The 24,542-nt window shown below is 44.5% G+C and overlaps 2 protein-coding genes across 3 annotated transcripts in view; one reads left to right on the top strand and one right to left on the bottom strand.

Moving 5' to 3' along the window:
- The window catches only part of PHYHIPL (phytanoyl-CoA 2-hydroxylase interacting protein like), a 202,803-nt gene extending 180,330 nt beyond the window's left edge, over positions 1-22,473 (top strand). For both annotated transcript variants that reach the window (XM_078642969.1, XM_078642968.1), the window contains exons 4-5: positions 106-223; positions 21,145-22,473. In XM_078642969.1, the coding sequence (XP_078499095.1) occupies positions 106-223; positions 21,145-21,679 (653 nt within the window). In that variant the 3' untranslated portion in view covers positions 21,680-22,473. The remainder of the gene's footprint in view (positions 1-105; positions 224-21,144) is intronic.
- Positions 22,186-24,542, bottom strand: part of FAM13C (family with sequence similarity 13 member C) — a 794,386-nt gene continuing 792,029 nt past the window's right edge. Inside the window, exon 14 of the mRNA XM_078642967.1 lies at positions 22,186-23,437. Within this exon, the coding sequence (XP_078499093.1) occupies positions 23,314-23,437 (124 nt within the window). The 3' untranslated portion in view covers positions 22,186-23,313. The remainder of the gene's footprint in view (positions 23,438-24,542) is intronic.

Here is a 24,542-nt window from a genome sequence, read left to right as displayed (position 1 = left end):
ATACCAGAATGTCTCAATCTCTTAAATATGCTCCAGCGGTTTTCTTATTAAATGCGTATATGTTTAATTAACCTAACTGTTTCTTCCTATGTTTTGGTTTAACAGATTACTCTAAAGTGCATCTAACGCAGTTGATGGAAAAAGCAGAAGCAATTGCAGGCCGGATGCTTAAATTCTCCGTTTTTTATCGTAATCAGCACAAGGAGTACTTTGATTATACTCGGTAAGCAAACCCATTTCTCAAAAATGTCCCGATATGGTACAACCAAAGCAAAAGATTTTAATTATGTTGTGGAATCTGCAGCAGTGTATTAGGTACAAGTAAACGAGGTGTTACTTATTTACTAAGTGTATTTATTAAGCGATATTTACATCCTGCAGTGGTAATCCCACATTCAAATCTAATGCTTCTCGGTGTAGATTTGCTAAGACTATTTGTTGTAAACATAACTGGGGCTGCCCCTAGTTGGGATTTCTACCGGTCTTTAGAGATGCGTGCAAAGTGGAGGCATCTCACAAAAAGTGTAGGACTGGCCTCACACACCACCTGGTGTCATACTTCATCGTAGGCCGTCCTCGCCCTCTAAAAACTTGGTTTGATAGAGGGCGGGCATACACCTGACGACAGGGATGCACTTCTAACCTAAGTGGAGGCCTGTGAGTAGTCAAAGTGATTTAAAAAACATTCCAGTTGTTATAAAGACTAGTTTTTAATTAATTGGGAAACTGTATGGTATTAAAAGAAGTGAGCGGTGACTGGGGAACTGATTATCCCTTCACCGTGATGGTTGTGGTCAACATGTTTCTGCTAGATGTCCCAGAGCGGTACATAGCATTCGTCAGGACCATGTATCTATGGGGCTCCGTCTTTATATTTAAATAGTAAGTAAATAAAGACCAACCACTATATGGGGTGTGTATTGTCACTATCCCCACCGATATAGTACTCCAAAATATCCCTGTAGAAAAACAGAAGACAAACACACATAAGATTTGTGGGTTTCTGTCGGTTGTAATGCAAGTTACCATACATCACCACATCGCGCATAGTGGTTTCTAAGTGCAGAACATGTGTCATTCAATCATGTTTACACTTCCTCATGAAAGGCGAGAGAATGTCTCTCTTGACTTACCCTAGATGAAGTGCATCCCTGTCGTCAGGTGTATGCCCACCGTCTATCAAACCGAATTTTTAGAGGGCGAGGACGGCCTATAATGAAGCATGATACCAGGTGGTGTGTGGCCAGTCCTACACTTTTTGTGAGATGCCCCCACTTTGCACACATCTCTAAAGACCTTTCGAAATCCCAACTAGGGGCAGCCCCATTTGTGTTTACATTTCGTGTTGGAGGCTGGCTAGTCCCCAGGCCCTGTGCCTCTAGTACCCATCCCTGGCTACATACCAGGGCTAGTGTGTTCGAAGACTATTTGTTCCCACTAGGCAACGTTGACTGAGGCCATCCAACATCTGAGAGAGAAAATGGTAAAGTGTTTTAAAAAAAAGTCCACCACCTGGAGAATATTGTCTCTATTAAAAGATTCAGAAGTTTTACTGTTTTGAAGGTGCTCGCATTGCGTGTCCCTTAAGTCGCCATTCTCATTTCTTTATTCAACATGGCGACATTGTTATTTCGCCAGTTTTAAAATCATAAAAGCTGTTCTTAACTTACAACTTTGAATGTTGAACCAATATTCTCCTTTGGAAGTTTACTTTAATGGAAGACTAGAATCGGTTGTGATGGGCTGAGGCCAGTTTACGGTGCTGCTCACCCATGCTTCTTAATTGTACAGTGCTTGAAGGACCGACTGTCCTGCTCTGCTGATCGGGGTGAGTTGAGTGTTGCAAGTGTTGGCCAGCGGGTTAACACTTATCCCGACTGTACAGTTAAGATCACGATTTCCAATCCTTGCAATGTTAAATCAGCATTCTTTCCTTCCTCCCGAGGTCGGTAAATGAAATACTATTTCATTGGGTAATAGTGACCGTTTATTTTTACAGCTCTTGCAAACTGCAAAAGTACGGTGTGAAGCTCTGTAAGTAAAATAAAATAAAAAAACCTGTTTAAAGTGCTTTATGTTCCCAACTTCGATATTTTATAGCAGGTGGTAGTGAGGACTGATGTTGGGGCTGCAAGTAGAAGAGACGAAATGGAATTATATAATTCTTCAAGAATTGGAAGTATTAAGATGCCTTACATAGTGAGCTGTACAGGGTATAAACCTATAACTGTATGGAAAGTTGGACAAACGCAGGGATATCGCGAGATGTATCTCCTCAGACTGATGGGTTTGCAAGGAGAATCGTTTTGGGGAACATGCCTAGAAACCGGTCCAGTGTCCTACGCCAGTTGCAGTTTTGGTCATTATCGATTACACACCATGTACTTGAGGAGAAAGCAAATGTTTGTGAAAGCGGTGTTAGACACCATCTTTCAGTGATGGGGCAGTGCCGCTGGAGACAGATAATTGTCCCATGTATGGCCTCTATTTCTGAATTACTTGCACCACCCGGCAGCCCTCTACGCATTTAAATCACCTTATATTAAGATTCATACGAAGCGCACCACATTCAGAATCTTTTTCTTAGTGCTTGATATTATGAGTGTTTATCTAATACAACTTGTGATGCTTGCTTAGGCCCTCTTGGAAGGTTGGAAGGCTGGAAGGCTTATTCAGGGACTGAAATCCATGACGAGCAATTTATGCACACATTGCTGCAGGAGGCACTTTCACACCAGGCTGTCTTGCTGCGGTTGGAAATATTGTCCTGCAGATCACAGAAGTGAGTGCAGGAGAACCTCAGCCCAGCGGGAGTTAGGAAACTAATTGTGTGGAGCTAACTTAACAGCGAATGTGGAGGCATAGGTGAGCCCTCGCAGCCATCTCTTTTGGGTCTTTCTGTCCTTCTTACCTATTTTCAGTCTTTCTTTACTCTTTTGTCTTCTTTCTTCCTTTCTTACTTGCCTTCCTCCTTGTTCTTTCTTTCCTTTTCTTCTTGCCTTCCACTTTTTCTTTCCTTCTTACCTTCCTCTTTCTTGTGATATCTGAAGGCAGCCCGGTTGGTCTGGTTGTGGCAAATTAATATTTAGTTTCTATTGACTGTACGATATCTGTGTATTAATTGCTTTACCAATTTTATGTGTTTTTTGTATAATTTTTTTTTCTATGAAATGAAGTAAGAATATAAAGAAATGATAAAAAATAAATAATAAAAATTCTAAAAAGAACCACATATGGAGTCACCTTGTGTTTAAAATAAGAAAACATAAAGTAGTTTTGTAGAGATATTAAGAGGTCGAGAGGGAAATTGTATTTCTTGTTGTTGTTTTCCCCTCTTTCCCTGACCTTGAAAGTATATTTAGAGGGGGTCCCATATTTATGTTAATAGCCCGGTTGGTCTATGTCATGGGTACTCACAAACTTTCTCTCGGGGGCCAAATTTACAGTGTGGTTTGTGTCTGAGGGCCGCACCGGTGGGGGCGGGGTCAGTGGGGATGGGGGCGGGGCTAGAGCAAAAAAAAACTGTGACCATGAGGTTGATCACAGGTCCCTGCAGCGGACGCCTTCGTCCACTGAGCCACCAGACCCGCCGTACACACATCTCTATCTCTCTCTCTCTCTCTCTCTCTCCCCCTCCCTCTCTTCCTCCCTCCCTCCCTCTCTTCCTCCCTCCCTCCCTCTCTTCCTCCCTCCCTCTCTTTCCCTCCCTCTGTCTCCCTCTGTCTCACTCACTCTGACTGTCTCACTCCCTCTCTTCCTCTGTCTCACTCACCCTGACTGTCTCACTCTCTCTGTCTCCCTCTCTCTCTGTTCCCTTCTCCCTCACTCTATTTCCCTCTCCCTCACTCTCTCTATTTCCTTCTCCCTCACTCTGTCCCTCTCCCTCACTCTATGTCCCTCTCCCTCACTCTATTTCCCTCTCCCTCACTCTATTTCCCTCTCTCTCATTCCCTCTCTCTCCTTCCCTCTCTCTCCTTCCCTCTCCCTCCTTCCCCCTGTCTCCCTCTCCCTCCTTCCCTCTGCCTCCCTCTGTCTCCTTCCCTCTCCCTCACTCTGAGGTATCCCTCTCTCTCCTTCCCTCCCCCTCACTGAGCTCTCCCTCTCTCTGAGGTCTCCCTCTCTCTCCTTCCCTCTCCCTCCTTCCCTCTCCCTCACTCCGAGGTCTCCCTCTCTCTCCTTTCCTCTGTCTCCCTCACTCTGAGGTCTCCCTCACTCTGAGGTCTCCCTCTATCTCGTTCCCTCCCCTCCATCTGAGGTCTCCCTCTCTCTGAGGTCTCCCTCTCTCTCCTTCTGTCTTCCTCCCTCTGTCTCCCTCACTCTCCCTCCCCCGCTCTCCCTCTCGCTTTTCCTTCCTCGCTCTCCCTCGTGCTCCCTCGCTCTCCCCGCCCTCCCTCTCCCTCCCTTGCTCTCCCTCCCTCGCTCCCTCTCCCTCCCTCGCTCTCCCTCCCTCGCTCTCCCTTGCTTGCTCTCCCTCCCTCCCTCGCTCTTCCTCGCTCCCTCGCTTGCTCTCCCTCCCTCGCTCCCTCGCTTGCTCTCCCTCCCTCGCTCTCCCTCCTCACCCTGTGTGCCCAGGCTGTGACAGCTTCCAGGCGCACACACACAGCCGCACCCAAGCAGTTCACAGGTCTTTAAAAGACCATTGGCGTGTTAATGAGGCTTTGTTCACCTTTCAGCGCCCCTGCAGCCCCACTCTGACTATGGCGGGAATCACCCGCCCCCACAGAGCAGCCGAGGGTACGATATCTGCAAGGTCCGCGGGCGCGCAGGGAACTCTTGCAGGGCCGCCGCAGGCCGTACTATGAGTACCCCTGGCCATGGGTACTCACAAACTTTCTGTTGGGGGCCAAAATCAGTGTGGTTTGTGGCTGAGGGCCGCACCAGTAGGGGTGGGGTCAGTGGAGTGGAGGGACGGGGCTAGAGTAAAAAAAAAATCAAACCTGTTTCAAAACATTAGACAATGCTGTATTTCAAAATCAGATGTAACTACAAAGAGCACATTTTGATAATACATTTTTATTAGCAGACAATAGCAATCTTAAGAGGCATTGCATAGCTTCATACACACTTTGACCCCAATTTCATCACAGTCTCTCTCTCTCTCTCTGTCAGTCAGTCTCTCCCCAGTCAGTCTCTCTGTCAGTCTCAGTCAGTCTCTCTCTGTCAGTCTCAGTCAGTCTCTCTCTGTCAGTCTCAGTCAGTCTCTCTCTGTCTGTCAGTCTCTCGCTCTCTGTCAGTCAGTCGCTCTCGGTCAGCCTCTCTGTCAGTCAGTCTCTCTCGCTCCCCCTGTCAGTCTCTCTCTCCATCAGTCTCTCGCTCTCTCTGTTAGTCATTATCTCAGTCTCTCACTCAGTCAGTCTCGCTACTCTCTTTCCACTCATTCTCCTCTATCGCTCCTCTATCTCTCCACTGTCTCTCTCGCTCCACTCTCTCTCCTCTTTCTCTCTCTCCACACTCTCTTTCTCTGGGGGCCATGGGAACATTACCTGCAAGGTCCACGGGCTGCCAAGGAAGGCCTGCCAGGCTGCTGGCGGGCCATACTATGAGTACCAGGGGTCTAATCTCTAATTTGTAGTACTGTGCAAAATGCAAGGTCCAGTCTTTCAGAAGCACCAGGGTGTTTTAGCGCTGTGGAATGTGTCTGGCATTAGGTTTGCTAGATGTGAAGCGTCAAGTCCGTTTCTTGTTTGGGAAGTCTTGACCCCAAGGTATGGTCAATCCATTTCAGTAGCCATGATTCTAAGTGATTAAGTTTACGCCACCTGAAAGTGTGTCCCCAAATAGTAATTACTGTAGAGGAAAAAGCACTAGACATAACAAATCTGAAGATGATGTTCGACTTCAAAATTGAGCAGATGAAGGCAAAAAACAGTCCAAACAATGCGGAACCAATCTTGGAGCAATAAACAGCTGAGGAAGAGTAACCTTTACCTGCCCAAATGGAAAGAAAAGCGAACCTTCAAGCAAAGAACCCACCATAGGAGGAAAGCATCTAGACTTGTTTACAATGTATGTATGCCAGGTACTTTTTTTTTTAACAATTCTTTATTGATTTGGTATCTAAAAGTATACAGCATGTAACGACATATCAGTATATCCAATATTTCCCCGTAGGGGTACAGGATCAAGCCAATGGGTGGTCAAACAAAGTCGAAACACTATCATAGCGACATATAAAAAGGTTTGAGTCCGGTTAGGTGAATGAGACCTGCTCACCCTAATACTATCAATTGGGAAGTCATCTCTACTTGCTGTCCCAGATAGGATTCAAGAATAGCACCAACTTCCCTTTTAATCAGGCCTAGCTCTGGACAGGAGGCAAACATGTGCACAATGTCTGCCGCAGGATAGCTGCAGCGTGGACATAAAGTTTCTGCACCTTCTCCCTATTTAGTGATCTTCTCAGGTGTTCTATAGAGATTAAACCACTTCTTGAAACATTGTAGTTGTAGGTTTGTAGCAATACAAGAGGTTTGGTATAAATTTAAGGAGTCTTCTACTTCCCTCGCTTCCACCAAAAGCCGCTCCTGCCACCGTCCAACATGTTTGGGTAGGTCATCCGCCATTGACTTTATTAGCTTTTTATAAATCCCACCTAGCGTACCGGGCTCCTTGAGTAATCCCTCATCCAGCAGCACTGGATCAAATCCCCTCCTACCTCCTGTTTTTCCCCCTAGGAAATCTCTAATCTGAAGGTACTTGAAAAAAAATGCCTATTATCTACCCCGAAAGTTTCTTTAATTACATCAAATGACCTCACCCCGATTCCATCAATAATATCCCCCACCATCCTCACCCCCTTATCATTCCAAATCTTCATAAACCCATCATTAAAAATGCTGTGGAATGCTTTTTTACCAAACAAAGGGGTGTAAGCATGAATTATGCCCATGCCAAACCTTTTACGAAAGGCAACCCCAATTTTAAAGGCACCCATTAATGTCTTAAATTTCAACTTTTTATAATACTTAAAACCTGTATAACATAAGAGACGGCCCCTAGCCTCCGATCCCAACAGTAGATCATAAATTGATACGGAACATGCCCTCTGTACTTGCTCAGGTTCAGCCCGATCAAGCTGCCTATTTTGGATAATATGGCCGCCCAGTGGTATAACTGAAAGTTCGGGACTGCCCATCCGCCTCGTTAAACACTAAGGCTGTCGATTTGTTCCCCGAAGCTCTGTCCCGAGAGACTCATTAAATAAGCGACCCATTGGTGCACCTGTTTTTCCATTAAGTGGACCCATTATTTTGACTCCAGACACTCTCATAGAAGATACCCATATCAGCAACTAGAAGGGCGGGACTCAAATTTTCCTTCTGGTTCCTTGGCCTGATCATCCCTGGCCATAAAGTGAAGGGGCAACGTCTGTGCAAAAATATTAGTCCTGATGATGGTCTTATAGACCACAGTACCCAAACTGAAACGTCGACCAAATCAGCATCTCCAAAGATATTTTTTGCTTCAAGAGTATACCTCTGTTCTTGTATGGACTTGGTTACACTGTATCAAAGGAAGGAGCTGATGAATTGTTATGTACTGATCTGTTGACTTATGCATACAACTGTCCATAACTGGATTTGCCTACATTTATATGTCTTTGATTCATCATGAAACATTTTTTTGATTAACTTAATATAAATACCTTTTCAGATATAACTTTTGTTCTGTGTGCTTCTTTTATCGTCTCTCATTCTTGTGCTTTCGCCATTGAATGTTTTTCTTATTGAAAGAAATATTATCGTAGCCTTTTGGCTCCATTTGAGTTCGAATCTGATGAACGAACTCCATTGATTGATGTTAGTAAAATAATTTAACTTAGCTAACAAACAAAATCCCTTGTAGTATTTCCTCTTCTTGAACTATCTCTCCCTAGGTAGCATCAGAAATGTAAGGGCCATCCGAGGGCCGCAATTAGCCCAGAGAGATTTGGAGACCAGCTGGTTTATCGATTTAAACCATTTAACATTAATAGCCAACAGGATTGCCCTAATAAAGTATAGTATTTTTGGTAAAAACAGAATTTTAAAAACATTGCACCTCCCCACAAGGCTTAGTTTAAGATTATCTATACGCTGAAAGTCTGCTTTAAATTTTGGCAGCAGTGGGTCCAGGTTGGATTCCACAATCTTAGATACATCTGCCATTATCTCGACCCCCAGATAGGTTGCCTTCTGAACAACCCGAGGGTCGCTAGCATGGCATACTTTACCTAGTACAACAAGAGTTTTATATGAGTTAAGGCGATACCCTGAGATTTGCCAGAAGATCTCTGCTTCTCTTTCAATTTCAGCTAGTGCTCCCAGAGGATTGGGGATCATAATGCCTAAATCGTCGGCAGAAGCTAAGATCTTAGTGCTCCCCCCACCACTATGTACTGCTAGAATCTGTTTATTATCCATAATTCTCCTAACCAGGGGGTCGATGTATAAAGCAAATAATAGAGGGGAGAATGGCCACCCCTGAAGCGTCTCCCTGCTTATTAACACTGGGCCTGACAGTGCCCCCATGATGGCGATTCTGGCCACAGGGTTATTGTACATTACTGAAATAGCCTTAATAAAGCAGTCGCCAAACCCTCTTCTCTCAAGTGTCACCCATAAAAACATCCAGGAGACCCTATCAAAGGCTTTCTCTGCATCTAGCAGGATCAGCCGATAGGGTCCCCCATAATCTCAGCCGCATCAAAGAGAGCAATCACCCTCTGTAGATGGTTGATTGTGCTCCTCCCCGGAACAAACCCATGCTGGACCGGACTAACTAGATTTTTAAACACTCCTGCTAACCTGTTTATCAAGATCTTGGCATAGATCTTGACATCGCTATTAGCGTTATAGACCTATAAGAGCCCAATTCCTTAACCGGTTTCCCTTTCTTGGGGAAGACCACCATATTAGCCGACCCCCAAGAAGCGGGCACCCTCTGACCTGACTGGGCCTGGAGAAAAACTTCGACCAGTAATTCTAATACACAGGGTGCCAGTTTTTTATAAAACTCCCCAGGGATAAAATCAGAACCGCCGCCTTCCCGTTAGCCAAAAAGCTAATAGCCCCTGCTACTTCGTCCGCTTTAATGGAGGTTTCTAATGCTTCTCTCTCCTCCCCGGTTAACCCATCTCCTGGCATCTCTGCTAGACAATCCCGTATGCCTTCTTCGCTTCCCGTTATATCTTCGGAATATAAAAGTTGGTAAAAGCGTTGGAAAGCAGCTCTAATATCTGGGGCGTCTGTGACTTCCCCCCCTTTGAGGATCATTAATTGCTAGAATAGCTCCCTGAGTCGCCCTCTGTCTTGTACGTACTGCAAGCAGATGTCCCACTCTCTCGCTGCATTCGTACATTTTGGATCTCCACGCTGTATATTTCCCTGCTGCTTTCTTTGTTGAAATTTCCCAAATTTTAGATTTGGCTAAGGCTACCCTAGTCTGTGCCTGGCCCACCTCTCCCCCATTAGCAATAGCCCCAACCAGTTGAGTTTCTGCGTCTGATAGTTTGGCATATACTTCCTGTAGATTGGCTTTAGCCGCTTTCTGTATCATCCAACCGTACCTTCAGGTTTCCCCCCTAATTCCTGCTTTCAGGGCGTCCCAGACGATATCCCCCCCGAGTGCTATCCTTATTCTCGGATATAAACCTCGGAACCCATGACTCCATATGTGCAATGTAATCTTGATCAGATAAAAGTGCTCTATCAAAAGTCCACCATGGTGTTTCCCTTTTTACAGCCTGGAGTGGAATCTCAAGAACAAGCGGACTGTGGTCGGACATGACCCGAGGGAATTTAAACATCTGACAATTAATCGACAAGCTCTGGGACACAAAAAAATAATCTAGCCTGGCATGTGATTGATGTGGGGCTGAAAAAAAAGTGAAGCCATAATCTTGGGGCACCTGCGAGGCCCAGGCACCTATAAGCCCATGAGTCTGACAGAGTTCCAGCAGTTATTTAAAAACCTTGGGTTTACGTCCTCTGTATAAGCTTGACCCCAGCTTCATTGTGTTAACTCTCAAATTTATGTTAAAATCCCCACAAATAATCATTGGCAATGGCCACCCCACCAATTGCATATTTAACCAATTCAACAAAGCCGGATCATCAAGAACAGAACCATAGGCCGAGCAGAGCGTAAAAGAAAAAGAACCCATGTTGCATAAAGTGAGGGCCCATCTGCCCAAGTGATCCGCCTTAGAACGTGAGAAGCTAATGCTTTTCCCACGAGCCATAATAGCTACCCCCCTTAGTCCGTGTACCTTGAGTTGTGGAGAAAAATTAGCTGATAGCCCCCTAATTTTGCCTCCCTGCTTCAATGTGAGCCTCCTGTAAACATATTATATCTGCATTCAAATACTGCATATCCTCACTAATCCTGCGCTTTTTATGCGGACAATTCAAGCCACATATGTTTACTGAAACTATTCTAATCTTGCCCCGTGCCATTAAAAGCATTCTCTATTACCTTCCAAGAGATTTGTCTACCATGCATATAATCTCCATGCCACTGCATATATCTTAACCCAATGAACCAGCCAGAACCCTTGAAGAACTCCCCTTCCCACCCACCCCTACCTTACGGCAAGAAAGGTCCGAAGACTTTTGAGGTGCCCCCTGCATGATACTGATTTCCCCACCACCTCCCTTGTGCAAACACCAAAGAAAAGGAAACACACTTCTATAAGTCCAATACATCAGATAGCCAGATATTCCTCTTTAAGAGTCCTTGTGGCCTGAGGCTCATGATAGCTCTCGTAGAAAATCTTGAGAAGACCCTAGTATATCCCCGATGGATAACTTTCAAACGGGCAGGGCTCAATACATACTCTTCACAGCCAGCCTTTTGGAAGGGAGAGAGAAGTTGTCGAAGCCTCCACCTCCTTTCGACCCTCCGCTGAGCGCTTTGCTTCCGGACGTGCTTTGTGAAAAACTGCTTGTCGCAACAGAAAATTACCAAAAATAATCAGTATGACTCTAGGTTTATTATCCCCTTCCTTTGGCCCTTTCTTTTCTTCAACATGAGTGGGAAGCGATGCACCCGTTGTACTTCCGAATCCCAGTCCCAATGTGAGATTCGGGAAATCCACCCTTCAACAAACGGAGCACAAACCCACAAATATCTTCCCCCTCTGCATTTTCCGGAATGCCCAGTAACCTTTGGCGGTTCTCAAAATCTTCTAGCTTCCACATGACATCCGTCATCCTAGATTCGTTAGATGTTGTTTGTTGGGTAGTGCTCTCTGCACCGGTCCCCAGAGCCAACACTCATTCTTTGTTATTTCGATACAGGTTTTGTTGATTTTCCTGATAGCCCCTTGTAACAGCTTGGTTGCGTGGTGGGCCCTCTTATGCTCCTGTCGATCCTCAGTTTGGATCTGCAACGGAGGTGGATGATGTTAAAGTAAATACGTTGCTCGCTCTCCGAGTAGTGACATCAGGAGTAGGTCCGTAGGTCCGTCACCTATATCAAAAGGCGTAGTGGTATAGTCCGATTTTAATTGTCCTGAGAGGCTTTGATCTGAATCAGAGTGCATAGCGTCCTGGTTTTTCTTTTTCCCTCCTTTAGTCTAACTCCGTCGCTGCTTTTGTGTACTGGGGGTTAGAGAAAGAGCTACCTAAATCTGACTCCTCCACCAAAAAATGCCTCTTCGCCACTAGCACAAGCACTAACATTTGAGGTCTCTGTGTCCTCATTAAGGGAAAAAAAATTATCACCACCATCGGGGGTTCCTGCTGGTAACTGTAGTGACCCAGACGGTTTAGAATTGGCAGCTATTCCATCCTTAGACACCTGCTTCAACTCCAACCCTCCTTGTCCTCCCATTGAATTATCTGCCTCCGTGTGTTGCCCTTCCCCCTGTGTAGTTGCCTGAATAATAGCCCCATAGTCTGCATTCATGAGCAAAGAGGAAGCCAATCCTGTACTTACAGTTCCTGAGGCTATAGTATCCTCGCCGCTTACAGCCGAGGTTTGTTGAGCCTCTAAAGTGTTACTGATGATACCATCAGTGGAGTTATCCAAAGCACCTCCACCAGCTCCAACACACTGCTCAACTCTCTCCTGGGCCTTTCCTCGTCCCGAACACATTCCTGGAATTACCCGAGGCTTGATTATTCCAGTGCCCTCCTCCACGCTTGGACGCTGATCACCTTCTTTCACTTTCCAGGACGCGGCCTCCTCGCTCCCTGCCGCTGCGGGAGTAGCGTCTCCCGTCTTCTTTCCTCTGGGTGCCCCTCGCGTCACTGGGGGGCCGCGCTGGCATGTGGCCACCCCCCGCTCCATCACCAGTTGCTCCGATGTCGCCCCGGCCCCGTTGGGGCTTGGAAACCCTTGGCGGCATGATGCCTCGTCGCAGATGACAGCCTTGGAAGCCCGCCGCCGTAAGTACCCTTGAAGTAGTCCGGATTAACAGGTACACCACAATGTTCGCTTTGACGTAAGGGCGCCACAGTGCTCGCCTCAGCCCATATGTCAAACCGTATCTGGCCATAGCATGCTTTTAAAACCCTCTAACTACTGTCATCTCCAAGATTCCCCGGGAGTCAGATGGGTGGTGAATCGCAGCTCTCACATGCCGCTGTTCTATGCCAGTTACTGAATGGTTTTTATAGTGTACCAGTAGCAGTAAGTAAGCGCTGGCTTGGAGGCAGTCTTGAATGGGGAATAAAGGAAGTTAAAATAGCCGTCTCCATTGAGAAAATAGAGTTAGACAGCCATGTGTAGTAGAACAGAAAAACCATATGTAGATACAGAAAGTCAATCACCTGGCCATGCAGTGTATTAGGCACATCAGGTGGAAGGCAAAAATATAAGTCTGAATGTTGAGAAACCGGAAAGACTGTTACCACGCGATCATTTTGATCGCGGTACATTACATCGCTGATTTTACAACACAAGTCATTACAATGACTTGCGCTGTAGGGTGCTGAACTTAGGAATAGTATGATTTACTATTCCAACTCCAGCCTACGTACAATAGGGAATAGTAAATCACACTATTCCTTAGTCTAGAGCACCGTCCAGTGCAAGTCGTGGTAACGACTTGCGTTGTAAAAGCAGCGATGTGAATGTATTGCGGTGTTTTCACTGCATTGTTAAGGTTGTTTACCTTTTATTAGTGACGACCAAGAAAGGCATAGACCACACTCTTGCTCCATGTTGGGTGCAAAAACATGGTTTAGTCAAACCAGACTTGAAATACCATGCAAAGTAACATTGAGGTATAGCAACACCTTGCTCAGGTGAAGGTTTGAAATTTGCTTGCCGATCCGTGCATATTGCCAGATACTTAGAACTTGAACCCAGAAGGAACAGTATAGGAGTTAGGACGCATAGTCGTACCCACAAAAAGTGCCAAAGCCAATGAAACATCACTGCATTGCAAACACGCCAGGTGAGTACAGGAAAGAAAGCAAAGGTTACTCCAAGTGTCAAGTGAAATCAAAGCCTTTCAATCATTTCAACAATACATAATACAATGCCATAAGTTTCAAAAACGTGTGTTGTTTTCTTCTTTTGCATAGAAACTTAAATACAACACTGATACATGTGCATCATGCCACAAATGTCTTGCATTTATTTAAGTAAGGAACATTGGGACTTTACAAACCCTATGACCATGTCAACAAAATTGAGACATAGGGGGGGAGGAGCCAAGCTCGCGTCCGAGATGGCCGCGTTTTAGCTCGGCTCCGTTAACTCTCCTGTCTACAACAACTATTCTGTACTTTATCCTGCCCCGGGAAGTATTCTACGCTGTGCGTTGGAACGACGATACCTCACAGGCACTTACCGTTTGCTCCGGTGGTTCCTGGGTGTCACGGATCCTGAGTTACGCCCCTGTCTGCTTCGGGGCCTCCGGAGCGGCCGGGCCTGGCGCTCCTTGGCGGCGCCCGGGCTGCACGGGGCGCGGTGGCCGGCCCTTGGTGGTGGTGTGGAGTCGGTCGGAGAGGCCGATGTGCTAATAGACCGATTGCGGCCCCCCGGGCCTGGTCCGGCGGTCCTGCGGCCTGGTGTTGGGGCGCTGCCTTCCATGGACGGGGTTAACCGTACATCTGGCTCGTCTCCCCTTTGTTCTCCGGCCCGGCCATTTTGAGTTCCTCCGCCCGGGCTCGGAGAACGGTGTCGGCGGCGTGTGGGGTGCCGGCGCATCGCCTTCTTCTGGTGGCCCCCCTTCCTGCCCTGGTGGCACCTCTGCTGGTGGCTGCCGGTATCCTGTTTTGCCCCGCTGGTAACCGGGCGGGGGTCAGTGTTCGCAGCGGCCCCGCCGGGCTTCTAAGATGGCGGCCGGCCCCATGACTCTCGGCCTTGCTGGGACTGGCGATGCGGGTCCGCCGCACGGCACGCTTTCTGAATACTGCAAAGGTGAGCCTACACTTGGCGACATCCTCGCCGCCCTGCGCTCCTGGGGGGCGCCCATGACCGCACCCATCGCTATCCTGGAGAGAGGTCCCTTGGCTGGGCCTGCCGGACCCCCCCCGGTTTGTGCGGCTTCATCTCTGTTGTGTGCTGCTGGAACTTTCCTTGGGGTCGTGGACCTGGAGGCTGCTGCTGGTGTGGATATACGGAAGTCCGCTGCCCTTCTTTATCCTGTGCCTCCTTCTGCTCCGGAGGTTCGCCAGCCGGATCCCGTCTGGACCGACCTCGATGGGTCTCCTTTTCCTCTTTTGCCTCACATGGCCGAACGAAGATCCTGTGACTCTGCCGCTGGACCGGCTTTCTCCGTGTTCTCATCGGAACTGTGCCTGCTTTGCCTGAGGTGGTTACTGTACTTTCTGGATCATCCGGACCGCGATCGCTATGACTTGAGTGTATTTTTGATTCGACTCCCTGTTATTCACCTCCGGCTCCTTGGGATCTGGTTCCTGGTTCGTTGGACTGCTACAGTTTGCGAAAAACGTGGACAGGGTTGAGCTGATCTTGCCTCTGTGGACTGTTATTTTGTGGTATGGTTGGGTGATCCGTTTATAATTGTAAGAGTATGTTTGATACTTCTTTACGTTCCTGGAGCTTATCCGTGTGTTTACTATCTTCCCGTGGGCTCTGAGTATTTTCGGGCGGGGGGTGGGAGCTGAAGGGGTTTTGATTATGTGGCTCCTCTCCCGCTGTTTTTCCCTGTTTTCCCTTCCCCCCCTTTTTATCTAAGTGATTCTTTCTTTCCATATTTCTTCTATATTTCGGGTTCTAATTAGGGCGACAGGCACGCTGCTGGGGGGTAGGCCATAGCCTTCTGCAGGGGTGCAGGGTGGGCTGTGCGGGGTGGTGGGGGGGTCTGTTTTATTGTATCTTCCCTTGTTCCTTTTTTTGGTTCTATGGCTCTTATGTATCCCCTTATTTCGTGGCGCGGTGTCGGCACGTCGCCCCCCGGGGTGTTTGTGCTGGCGTGGCCCTTTTGGTATGTCTGCTGTCACGGTTTACTACGCATTCATTTCTCCTGTTGCCACTAGTTCCTTGTGCCGAATTAGTATTGGATGCTTTGTTAGCCGTGGGGGGCGTGCACTGACGCTGCGCCCTCACTTTCTCCCTCCTTTTTTCCGATGTCCTTTTCCTCCCTTATATTCCCTTTCCCCCCCCCCCCATTTTTCTTTTCCTCTCCTGGGTTGTTGTAACGGAGGGCTTTTAGTTTTGTAAGCGTACTTTTCGCTGTTTTACTATTATGTGCCATGGTAGTGGTGGGAGGGCGTTGAGCAGCGATTGTGATTGTTATTGATGTGGGACTCACGTTCTGCCTTTGCCAAAATGTGATTGTTCTTTTGGTCTTTTCCTGTATTCGAAACTTCGGCTTGCTCACGGCCCACCGCGGCCCTCTGGACTTTACAGATTGTCATTATCCTGCGAAACCCTTTTTTCTATTATAAAATTAACCTACTCTTATCCTGTCCGTGATGGCGGCTCGAAGACTTGTTGTCTTTGCATTCATATGAGCTGTTTAGAAATCCTGTTGTCACTCCTGTATTGCCTCGTATGTCTCTTTATTGTGGTGGCCGGCCCGGTGGGTTGTAGGCCCGTATTTGTGAGCGCCTTCTGTACAATAAAGGTTTTAAAAAAAAAAAAATTGAGACATAGGACAAACTGCAGCCATTTCTAGATTATATACAATTCAGTGACCACAGTGAATGAGAAGTAAGACAATGTAATGTATATACATGAAGCATGCCATTTTAAGTCTATCATTAAGTCCCATGGCCATTAAACCCTTTAGACGGGTGAGCCAAAATATCTGTGGATATAATAATGTTTTGTTACGTACATGCTGTCTTGTCTCAATCCCCTCTATTACCTGGAATCTCAACTGGCTGATCTTGTGTATCTGTGCAATAAAGTGCCACATTAAAAATGATGTATACAAAAAATGATGGCTGGAATGCTTGCATTAATCTCAGCCTGTCTTGTAGTTCCTAATAATACATAGAATCTGTGAATTTAGACAACATAAACTAAGGAATTGGTGTTCCGACTGATTCCACTCACACCCAAAGGATATGTTAGCATTTAGACCAGCTAGCTCACAGTACCATTATAAGCCCCCTAACCTTACCAAGGAGCGAATAGTTTCTGGCAACTATCAAACATAACAGCCCTTGATCCTTCAGGGACCGTGGAAACAGTACAGTACTTTTTGTTCAGTCACTCGTGTTCACTTCTTCTCGCAAATATTATCCAGAATAAACAATGGGGACGTTTTTGAAAAAGTATTTATTAAACCAGCGTCATTCTAGTATAAAATACATGTGCTGCGACAAGCATTAGACAGAAACATATATATATACACACACACGGAGTTGATCTGGCAGTCCATTTTGAGCTGAGTCCAGGATGATTCCCAGGTTGCGTGTGCGGTGCGTGGGGGAGGTCAGTTTGATGTAGAAAATTTGGAAACAAAACATAGCCTTCTATTTTCCTTTCGATGTGAAGATGTTAATAGGTTTTTCTCTGTTGATTCCATCAACTTTTAGATCCATTTGTTTTTGGGGTTGCTCGTATCTGATCGTTTCACTGGATATTCTTTTGACTCCCTCGAGTAGACTCATAGGGTTGTTGGATGGATGGATGGATGGATGCTTGAATAGTGTAGGACAATGGTTATTGACGTGGGCCTGAGGACACCTGGGGGTCCATTAATGTTACAAAATTAAATAATATTACAATTAATATATTTTTAGTGTATACAAAGAAAGAAACAAAATTGTAAACGTGAAAACTTTTTCGATATTTGTCAATTAAACAAAAGGTTTTCAATATTTGAGCATCTGTTTGGTGTATACTTGTTTTTGTATTTTTGTGAATTGTTTTGAGGTTCAAATCATAGAAATTGTTTAGGCCGGGGATCCCCAGCTTCTAATAATAACTGAGTGGGGGGTCCCTGGATTCCAGTAATGAGTCAGTGGGGGTCCGCATAAGTCAAAATGTTAAGAAATGCTGGTGTAGGAGATTATTGCAATTCGTGGATTTGAAATGCAGTTTATAGATAATTGCCAAGATTGACTTTGATGTGTGCACCCAGGAAAGTAATGTCAATTTCTTATATGTGGGAACTGAATTGACTTCGGGATTTATGGACCGTAAAACATCAATCTTAGACAATTGTTGTTCTTGATCACCTGCCCTAGAGGCTTCATCATCTTTCATTTGAGGACTTTTGGATTTGGATCACGGCATTTATTGTGGTTGTTCACGAACGTAAACACCTGTTAGTTGCACATTGAGGAGGTTAATGTAATATTTTCCGCAAATATGCGAAACGTGACATTCATTTAAAAGCTAGTTCCAATGTGGTGTTGCAATGTGTATTTACATGCTCCCTGATGAAGGAATTCATGAAATGCATTAGGGCTTGATTTAACAATTTGAAAACACGGCAAATGAATAAATACAAAAAATTCTAAATAATAAGGAAGCCTTTAGGATCTGACTAATTTGATGAATATTTGGATGAATGTTTGTGTTTACTAAAGCAGTTTAACCCCTTCACTGCGGCGGCTATTCCGCCGCAGTGCTAAGGGGGCGGGGCGGCCGCGCGGCGGCCGCATGCTGGTGACGGAACCGCTCCGTCACCAGCGTCGGTTGAGCTGTGCTCATGACGGAGCGGTTCCGTCATGGCCCGCCCCGCTCAATAGAACCCTCAGCGCAGGCGCGGAATTCGCGCCGCGCATGAGCGTTCTATCGAGCGGGGCGGGCCATGACGGAACCGCTCCGTCATCACCACAGCGCACCCGCAGCTGATGACGGAGCGGTTCCGTCATCAGCATGCAAGGGGTTAATTTGGCATACTTGTGGATGTGCACTTTGCAACACTCCCCCAGTGAGACGTGTGATATATATATATATATAGATAGATAGATAGATAGATAGATAGATAGATAGATAGATAGATAGATAGATATATAGGGACTGTGCCTGTCTCACTGCATGTGTTGGCAATGTATACATCTTTGTGTTATATCTGTGTACTCAAATGCAGACTATAGATGTGTCTATCAGTGCATTTATCCCTACATGTGTCATGTGCATGTATACGTTTTCCCTGAGTTGCATTTTTATTATTCATACCTAGGTATGTTGTCTGTACCCAAGTATGCCTGTAGTGTTGCCTATGCAGCAGAGTATGTTGCCAAGTTCCGAATGTGATTGGCTTTGTCAGTGCTTCACTAGATTCTCACCTGCTCTTTATTGCTCTAATACACTTCAATTAAGTTTCACCTTCCCATCACTGGCCCCATAGACTTCACTCGAGGATCGCTCAAGTCACTCATTGCACATCAATCGGTAATTCACTTTACTGCAGTCTGAATCATTGCACATCACTGCCCTGTTATATAGTTCCCTGGAGTCTCACCAACACATCACTGCTCTCACACACTTTGCAATAGTCTCACATACACGTCACATCCCTCCTACACTTCACTAGGGTCTCAACTGCACATCATTGATCTCATAAACGGTAAATGGAGTCTCACCTTTCCTTCAGTGCCCTTATACAGTTCATATGGAGTTTTACTCATTGGCTCATTGCACATCACTGGGCTTCATTCACTTCATCAATCTCACTCAATTTGCGTACATTTCATTGCAGGACAAACATTGATACTCTAGACGCCGTTGTTTGCTCCGTGGTGATTGCCGTTTTATTCTTATTTAAACAGGGGAGGTGCCTCCCCATGGCGCCACTCCGCTCCACACTGTGCCCACAGGCATTTCGCCACCTACAACCGCAGTGCTGCAGGCGCGAAATGTTGCATAATAATATAGGACATGTGGGTAATATAATAACATAGGACATATGGGTAATACAGTTGGCCGCAGCGCTAAATTGATGTCCGGACCATTAGTCCCGCCTCCCTTGAGCCAAGTATTAATGTTTACAAGAAATAGATGCATGAGTGCAAGGATGAATGACTGAGTACATGGATGATGAGTGGTTGAGTGCATGATAGAAGCATTTTATGTTGTAAGTGAAACCTTGTTTGGCTCTGCCGATGCATGTTTTCATTGTAGTGACGTCAGAACAGCCTCCCTTCCGTTCCTTTAAACACACCCCATTTGCTGCATCCCCCCAGATTGCCCTTGACCAGTTGTGAATCCCTGTTACCTCCCGTTGCCAAGGTGTTCCCCTTGCCCATCCGCCCCTTTGAAAACATGGTCGTTTTAACCTTCCTACCACACTGACCTCCCTCATCCCAACCTGCTTTTCTCTGTGAACAGCGGATGACCCCACTCAGATTGATGGCTCATGTTCCTTCCTATCATACACTTGTGCAGTGAAGGCACCGGTCTGGCTTAAACATAAATGTCAGTGAATTTATAAACTCTGTAAATAACATTTCTGGGCTTTCCTGAATTTAACTTAGATTGTATTGTATTATTCTTTTGTTTATTTGAATTGTGCTGATATTTGAAGAACTTTGTCAATGATGGGATTCTTAGGGGCATATGTACAAGCCCCTATCGCCACCACAACATCACCTAAAGTGATGTTGTGGTGGCGATAGGGGCTGCGCATTATGTACAAGGCAGGGTTAAGCCACTTAACGTGGTTAAACGCTGCCAGGCTGCCTTGTACCTAAGGCCTCCTTTCACGCTATGGTTAGCGTGAAAGGGGTGGGCAGTGGGTTTTGCGGTGGGCGTTCCACCGAATCACCCATTCATTTTCACGCTGCCCCCTATGTACAAGGGTGGCCTACATAGTAGGCAGCACCAAAATTAAGATGAGGTAAAAACGGGTCTTAAGATGGCGAAACGAGGAGAAATGCATTATTTCTCCTCGTTTGTGCTTTTTACATGTGAGCTGCCCTGTGCAGCACACATGGGAAAATCAAAATGCCATTGTTTGTTTATGTACAGGAAGGTGTCCCTCCCTGTACATAAACTTTTTTTAAAAACATCAATTTTTTCACTTTCATGTGTGCTGCATGAGGCAGTATGCATGAAAGTGACAGAATGGCATTTCTAGGATTGTGGGACACCTTCCACCACATAAACAATCCTCCCCTGCACGCAGATAGCCTTGCACTCTGGTGCAAGGGTGCCTGCGTTGGCGCTAAGTTGCTAAACTTTCTGCCATCGCAGGGAGATATTGCAAGGCTGCACCACATTCTTGTAAATATGGTGCTGTTTTGCATTTCAGAAGTGGCGGAGAGAGTCATTAAGCCAGGAAGGCTAACCCCTCTCTCCTCCACTTCCTTGTACATATCCCCCTTAGTCTTTCGACCTGCGAATCAAGCCGGTTTTTAGGTGAAAGGCCTATATCTGTAAATAAAATTGACCCAAACAAATTTCAGCAGATGTCGTATTACAGGGTATTTAATTTCTTTATAGCCAAAAATGTGAACAGTGGTTTAAAACATTGAACTGCAAATATGGTGCTGCCTTGCGTTTCTGAAGTGGCAGAGAGGGGCATTAAGCCAGGAAGGCTAACGCCTCTCTCCTCCACTTCCTTGTACATATCCCCCTTAGTCTTTCGACTTGGGAATCGAGGCGGCTTTTAGGTGAAAGGCCTATATCTGTAAATAAAATTGACCCAAACAAATTTCAGCAGATGTCGTATTACAGAGTATTTAATTTCTTTTTAGCCAAAAATGTGAACAGTGGTTTAAAACATTGAACTGTTCATTTATGTTATTTACCTAATGTAATAACGAAGTTCGTATTTTTTAGGCAACATCATGGAAATGTAATGCAACCTTCACCCAAGGATAACAGCGGGAGTCATGGTTCTCCAATAAGCGGAAAATTGGAAGGCATCTTTTTCAGCTGCAACACCGAGTTTAACACTGGCAAACCCCCACAAGATTCACCTTATGGAAGGTACAGGGTTGAGATCCCAGCTGAAAAACTGTTTCATCCGAATACTAATTTATACTTTGGAGACTTATACTGTATGTACACAGCCTATCATTATGTAATTCTCGTTATCGCCCCAATGGGATCCCCAGGCGATGAATTCTGCAAGCAACGCCTTCCACTTCTGAATATGAATGATAATAAATTCCTGACCTGCAATGAAGAAGATGGTGTCCTGGTTTATCATCATGCCCAGGATGTTATTTTGGAAGTCATTTTTACTGACCCTGTTGATCTTTCTATTGGCAAAGTTGCAGAAATTATTGGCCACCAGTTAATGAGTCTGTCGACTGCGAATGCAAAGAAAGATCCTAGTTGCAAAACCTGCAACATTAGTGTTGGACGCTAAGACCTGTGTTGATCCATCCTGGAGCAACTGATCATCTGTTATCTAGTTTTATCATCAGACATTTTCTTCAGAAGCATGCAAGATGCAGCTGTCACCAAATGCAAGCACCGATTTTAAGACTTCTTAGCAACATTTTAGACATTTTCTTTTATACTCAAAAGTTTGTGAAGTTGCCACTGCTTTACTATAACATTTTCTTGTTTGTTTCTGTCCGTCATTTAAAATTAGATGCTGCAATTTTTTGTCTTTTGCCAAACATAACAAACATCCATATTGACTGCTTTTGCAAAATGAAAATGATTCTGGCTTAAGAGAGTTTAAGCAGCTATTAAGTTTAATCTACTAAAATATTGGGATAAACCAGAACAGCATGAAAAATTGTAATTGCAGCATGAATTAATTCTCAACGCCTAGAAATGTCAGCACTTACAATTTGTTGCTTGACAGTGTTACATGTTATTTATATTAGCTAAAAGGAAACAAATACTGTGTTTCAGTATGATAAATATTATAGAAAAATATTTTATTTGTACTGTTGTATAAAATATTTACAATCATTTAGAATATATAGAACACCTCTGAACAGCAATTGTATACATCATAAACCATTCTTCCCTTATCAAAGATGTAGACTGTAAACTTCAATTGTTGTGTATCTTTTCCTCTCACTAAGATGATTTCAATTAAAGCAAATTACTGAAGGAGCTTATTCTAATGTTTACGAAATTCAAAATTATCAGTTCAGTACAATGAAATAAGGAATCAATACAAATAAAAGTTCATTTTCAAGTGGTCACCATTGTACTTTTCTACTAAATGGTGGGAAATGTGTACTCATTTAAAACATCATGCGTTCACACTACATACATTTAAATACAAATGAGAGTGTAAAGTGACAATTTATAAAGAATTATTTAAGATACAAAAAATTGCAGTCATTTTCTGAAATGGAAATTGGCACTTTAGCAGCTCGTTATACTCTATACATGCATTCACTTTTCCATTTTAACTAGCAAAGAAACAGAATGCAATACATCATCTTTCCATCAAATCTGGTCTATACCAAGGCCATTTAGAATGATGTTTATGATAAAAGTAAAGAACAAATATATATAATCCTAGTGTAAAAATATTTAATATTTCTTTTTGATTAACATTCAGTGTTCATTTGTGTAATAATATTGTCATAATCAACCTTAACATAAAATATAATTTTTCTTCATTCTTTAATATCATCTTTGGTGAAAACAGAAAATATCCATGTTACATTTTGTAAGGTATGTGCTTCGAGATCAGCTTTGGTAATAAATTACACTAAGCTTCTTAACATATTAAGCCAATTCAAGTGGCATTCAATGGTTAATGCAAAAATAACAGTTTGTATGAAAAACTATAACATAATTTTATTTTCCTTGGCTGTGACAAGAATTTGATGACATCAAAACCAATGATGTCTGTCCTTATGCCTCACTTTAAGGGGAAATATATTTACAGTGGTTGTTGCTTTCTACTTGTTGCCCTTCTTTCTTTCCATTAAAGTGCATATCAATGTGTCTGAGAATGTGCAAAAATACCTCAAAGTTAATATGTGTGTCTCATTTAACAATACTGATTATTGTTTGTATTCACAATCCTTAAATAGTTTTAGAAACATCTTGTTTGTTGATAAGAACCTCTAATAATCTAAGCTTTGCTTTAATTTGCTTATATTCACAGTATTCCTCAGCCATTGGAATGCGATCTTCTTTTTGTGCACTCCTGAAAAGGAAACAGAGAATATTTTAAGTAGAATTTCAAAAAGCTAACCATAACATAATTAATTTAAATATTTAGGTAAACACCAATATAAAGTGTATTGTCCACTCCATAAAGAAAGAGGTTTTGAGCAGTTTGCCTATTTTTAAACAAACACATTTGAGACTGTTACTTACAGCTATGAGAGGAAGGATTACAATATAAAAAATAACATGTATTTTTGAAACATCTTCGCTTAACCAAAGTATTGTAAGCCACTTTTCACTGACATTAGGGCATATCAGAGTTCTCTCTTGCCCAGCAACCTGCTCGCCCTCATACATTTGAGCAATAATTTGATCCCCTGAGTCATGAGTGGTCGATACAGTTTTGAGTCCTGCAAGATGCTCTTTTAGCTACCTGTAGGCGAAATCAACTTGTGGACCATATAACAAACCCACAGTGGTCTTAGAGCCCACCGGTTGGTTGGTTTTCTTGTAATGCTTATTTGCTTACTTCTTCTTTGATGGATTTCCTTCCTCTTCTTGTTTATGGAGCCTAGCCTCTTCACCATCCTTTAGATTAGATGACTTGTATTCTTTCATTATTCATACTCCGTGAAATACTTTTTAGGTCTCGCCTAGGCAGTGCATGTGCTGGCTCTTCGAGACATGCTGTCCTATGAAATGGGCTTTAAGCGCCACCCATCTTTTCAATTGGCTCCTTTTCCTGTCCTTTATAAATGCTGGCTTTTGATTGGTGACTAGGCTTAGTAGTTCACACTTCTGGGCTGTATCCTCTCATGAGGTCTGTCCCTGCTCTATGTGCTCTTACTCTTTAGGTTATTTAGGATACTTTGAGAGCACTTTTTTTGGTTGGCCTGCCTCTTCTCATGTTAAGTATTCTGTTTACTTTGTGCAAGGCTTCGTGAAAGACTTGCGGTCGCCGCTTCATTTGCCATGCTGTTTGCCCGTCTTTGGTGTTTATTAAACTTTGCCCCCACTTAATTTTCCCGTGCCGCCCACCACTCACTGCTTTTTTTTTTTTTTGCACCTGTCGTCAGTGTTTCAGCTTTGCAACCACTTAATCTCCCCGTGCCGCCCTCCAACCAACTCCGCCTCACAACATT

Source organism: Lissotriton helveticus, chromosome 5_1 (genome assembly GCF_964261635.1).
Source record: "Lissotriton helveticus chromosome 5_1, aLisHel1.1, whole genome shotgun sequence".
NCBI classification, from domain to species: Eukaryota; Metazoa; Chordata; class Amphibia; order Caudata; family Salamandridae; genus Lissotriton; species Lissotriton helveticus.
This window is presented reverse-complemented; position numbering and strand designations above follow the sequence as displayed.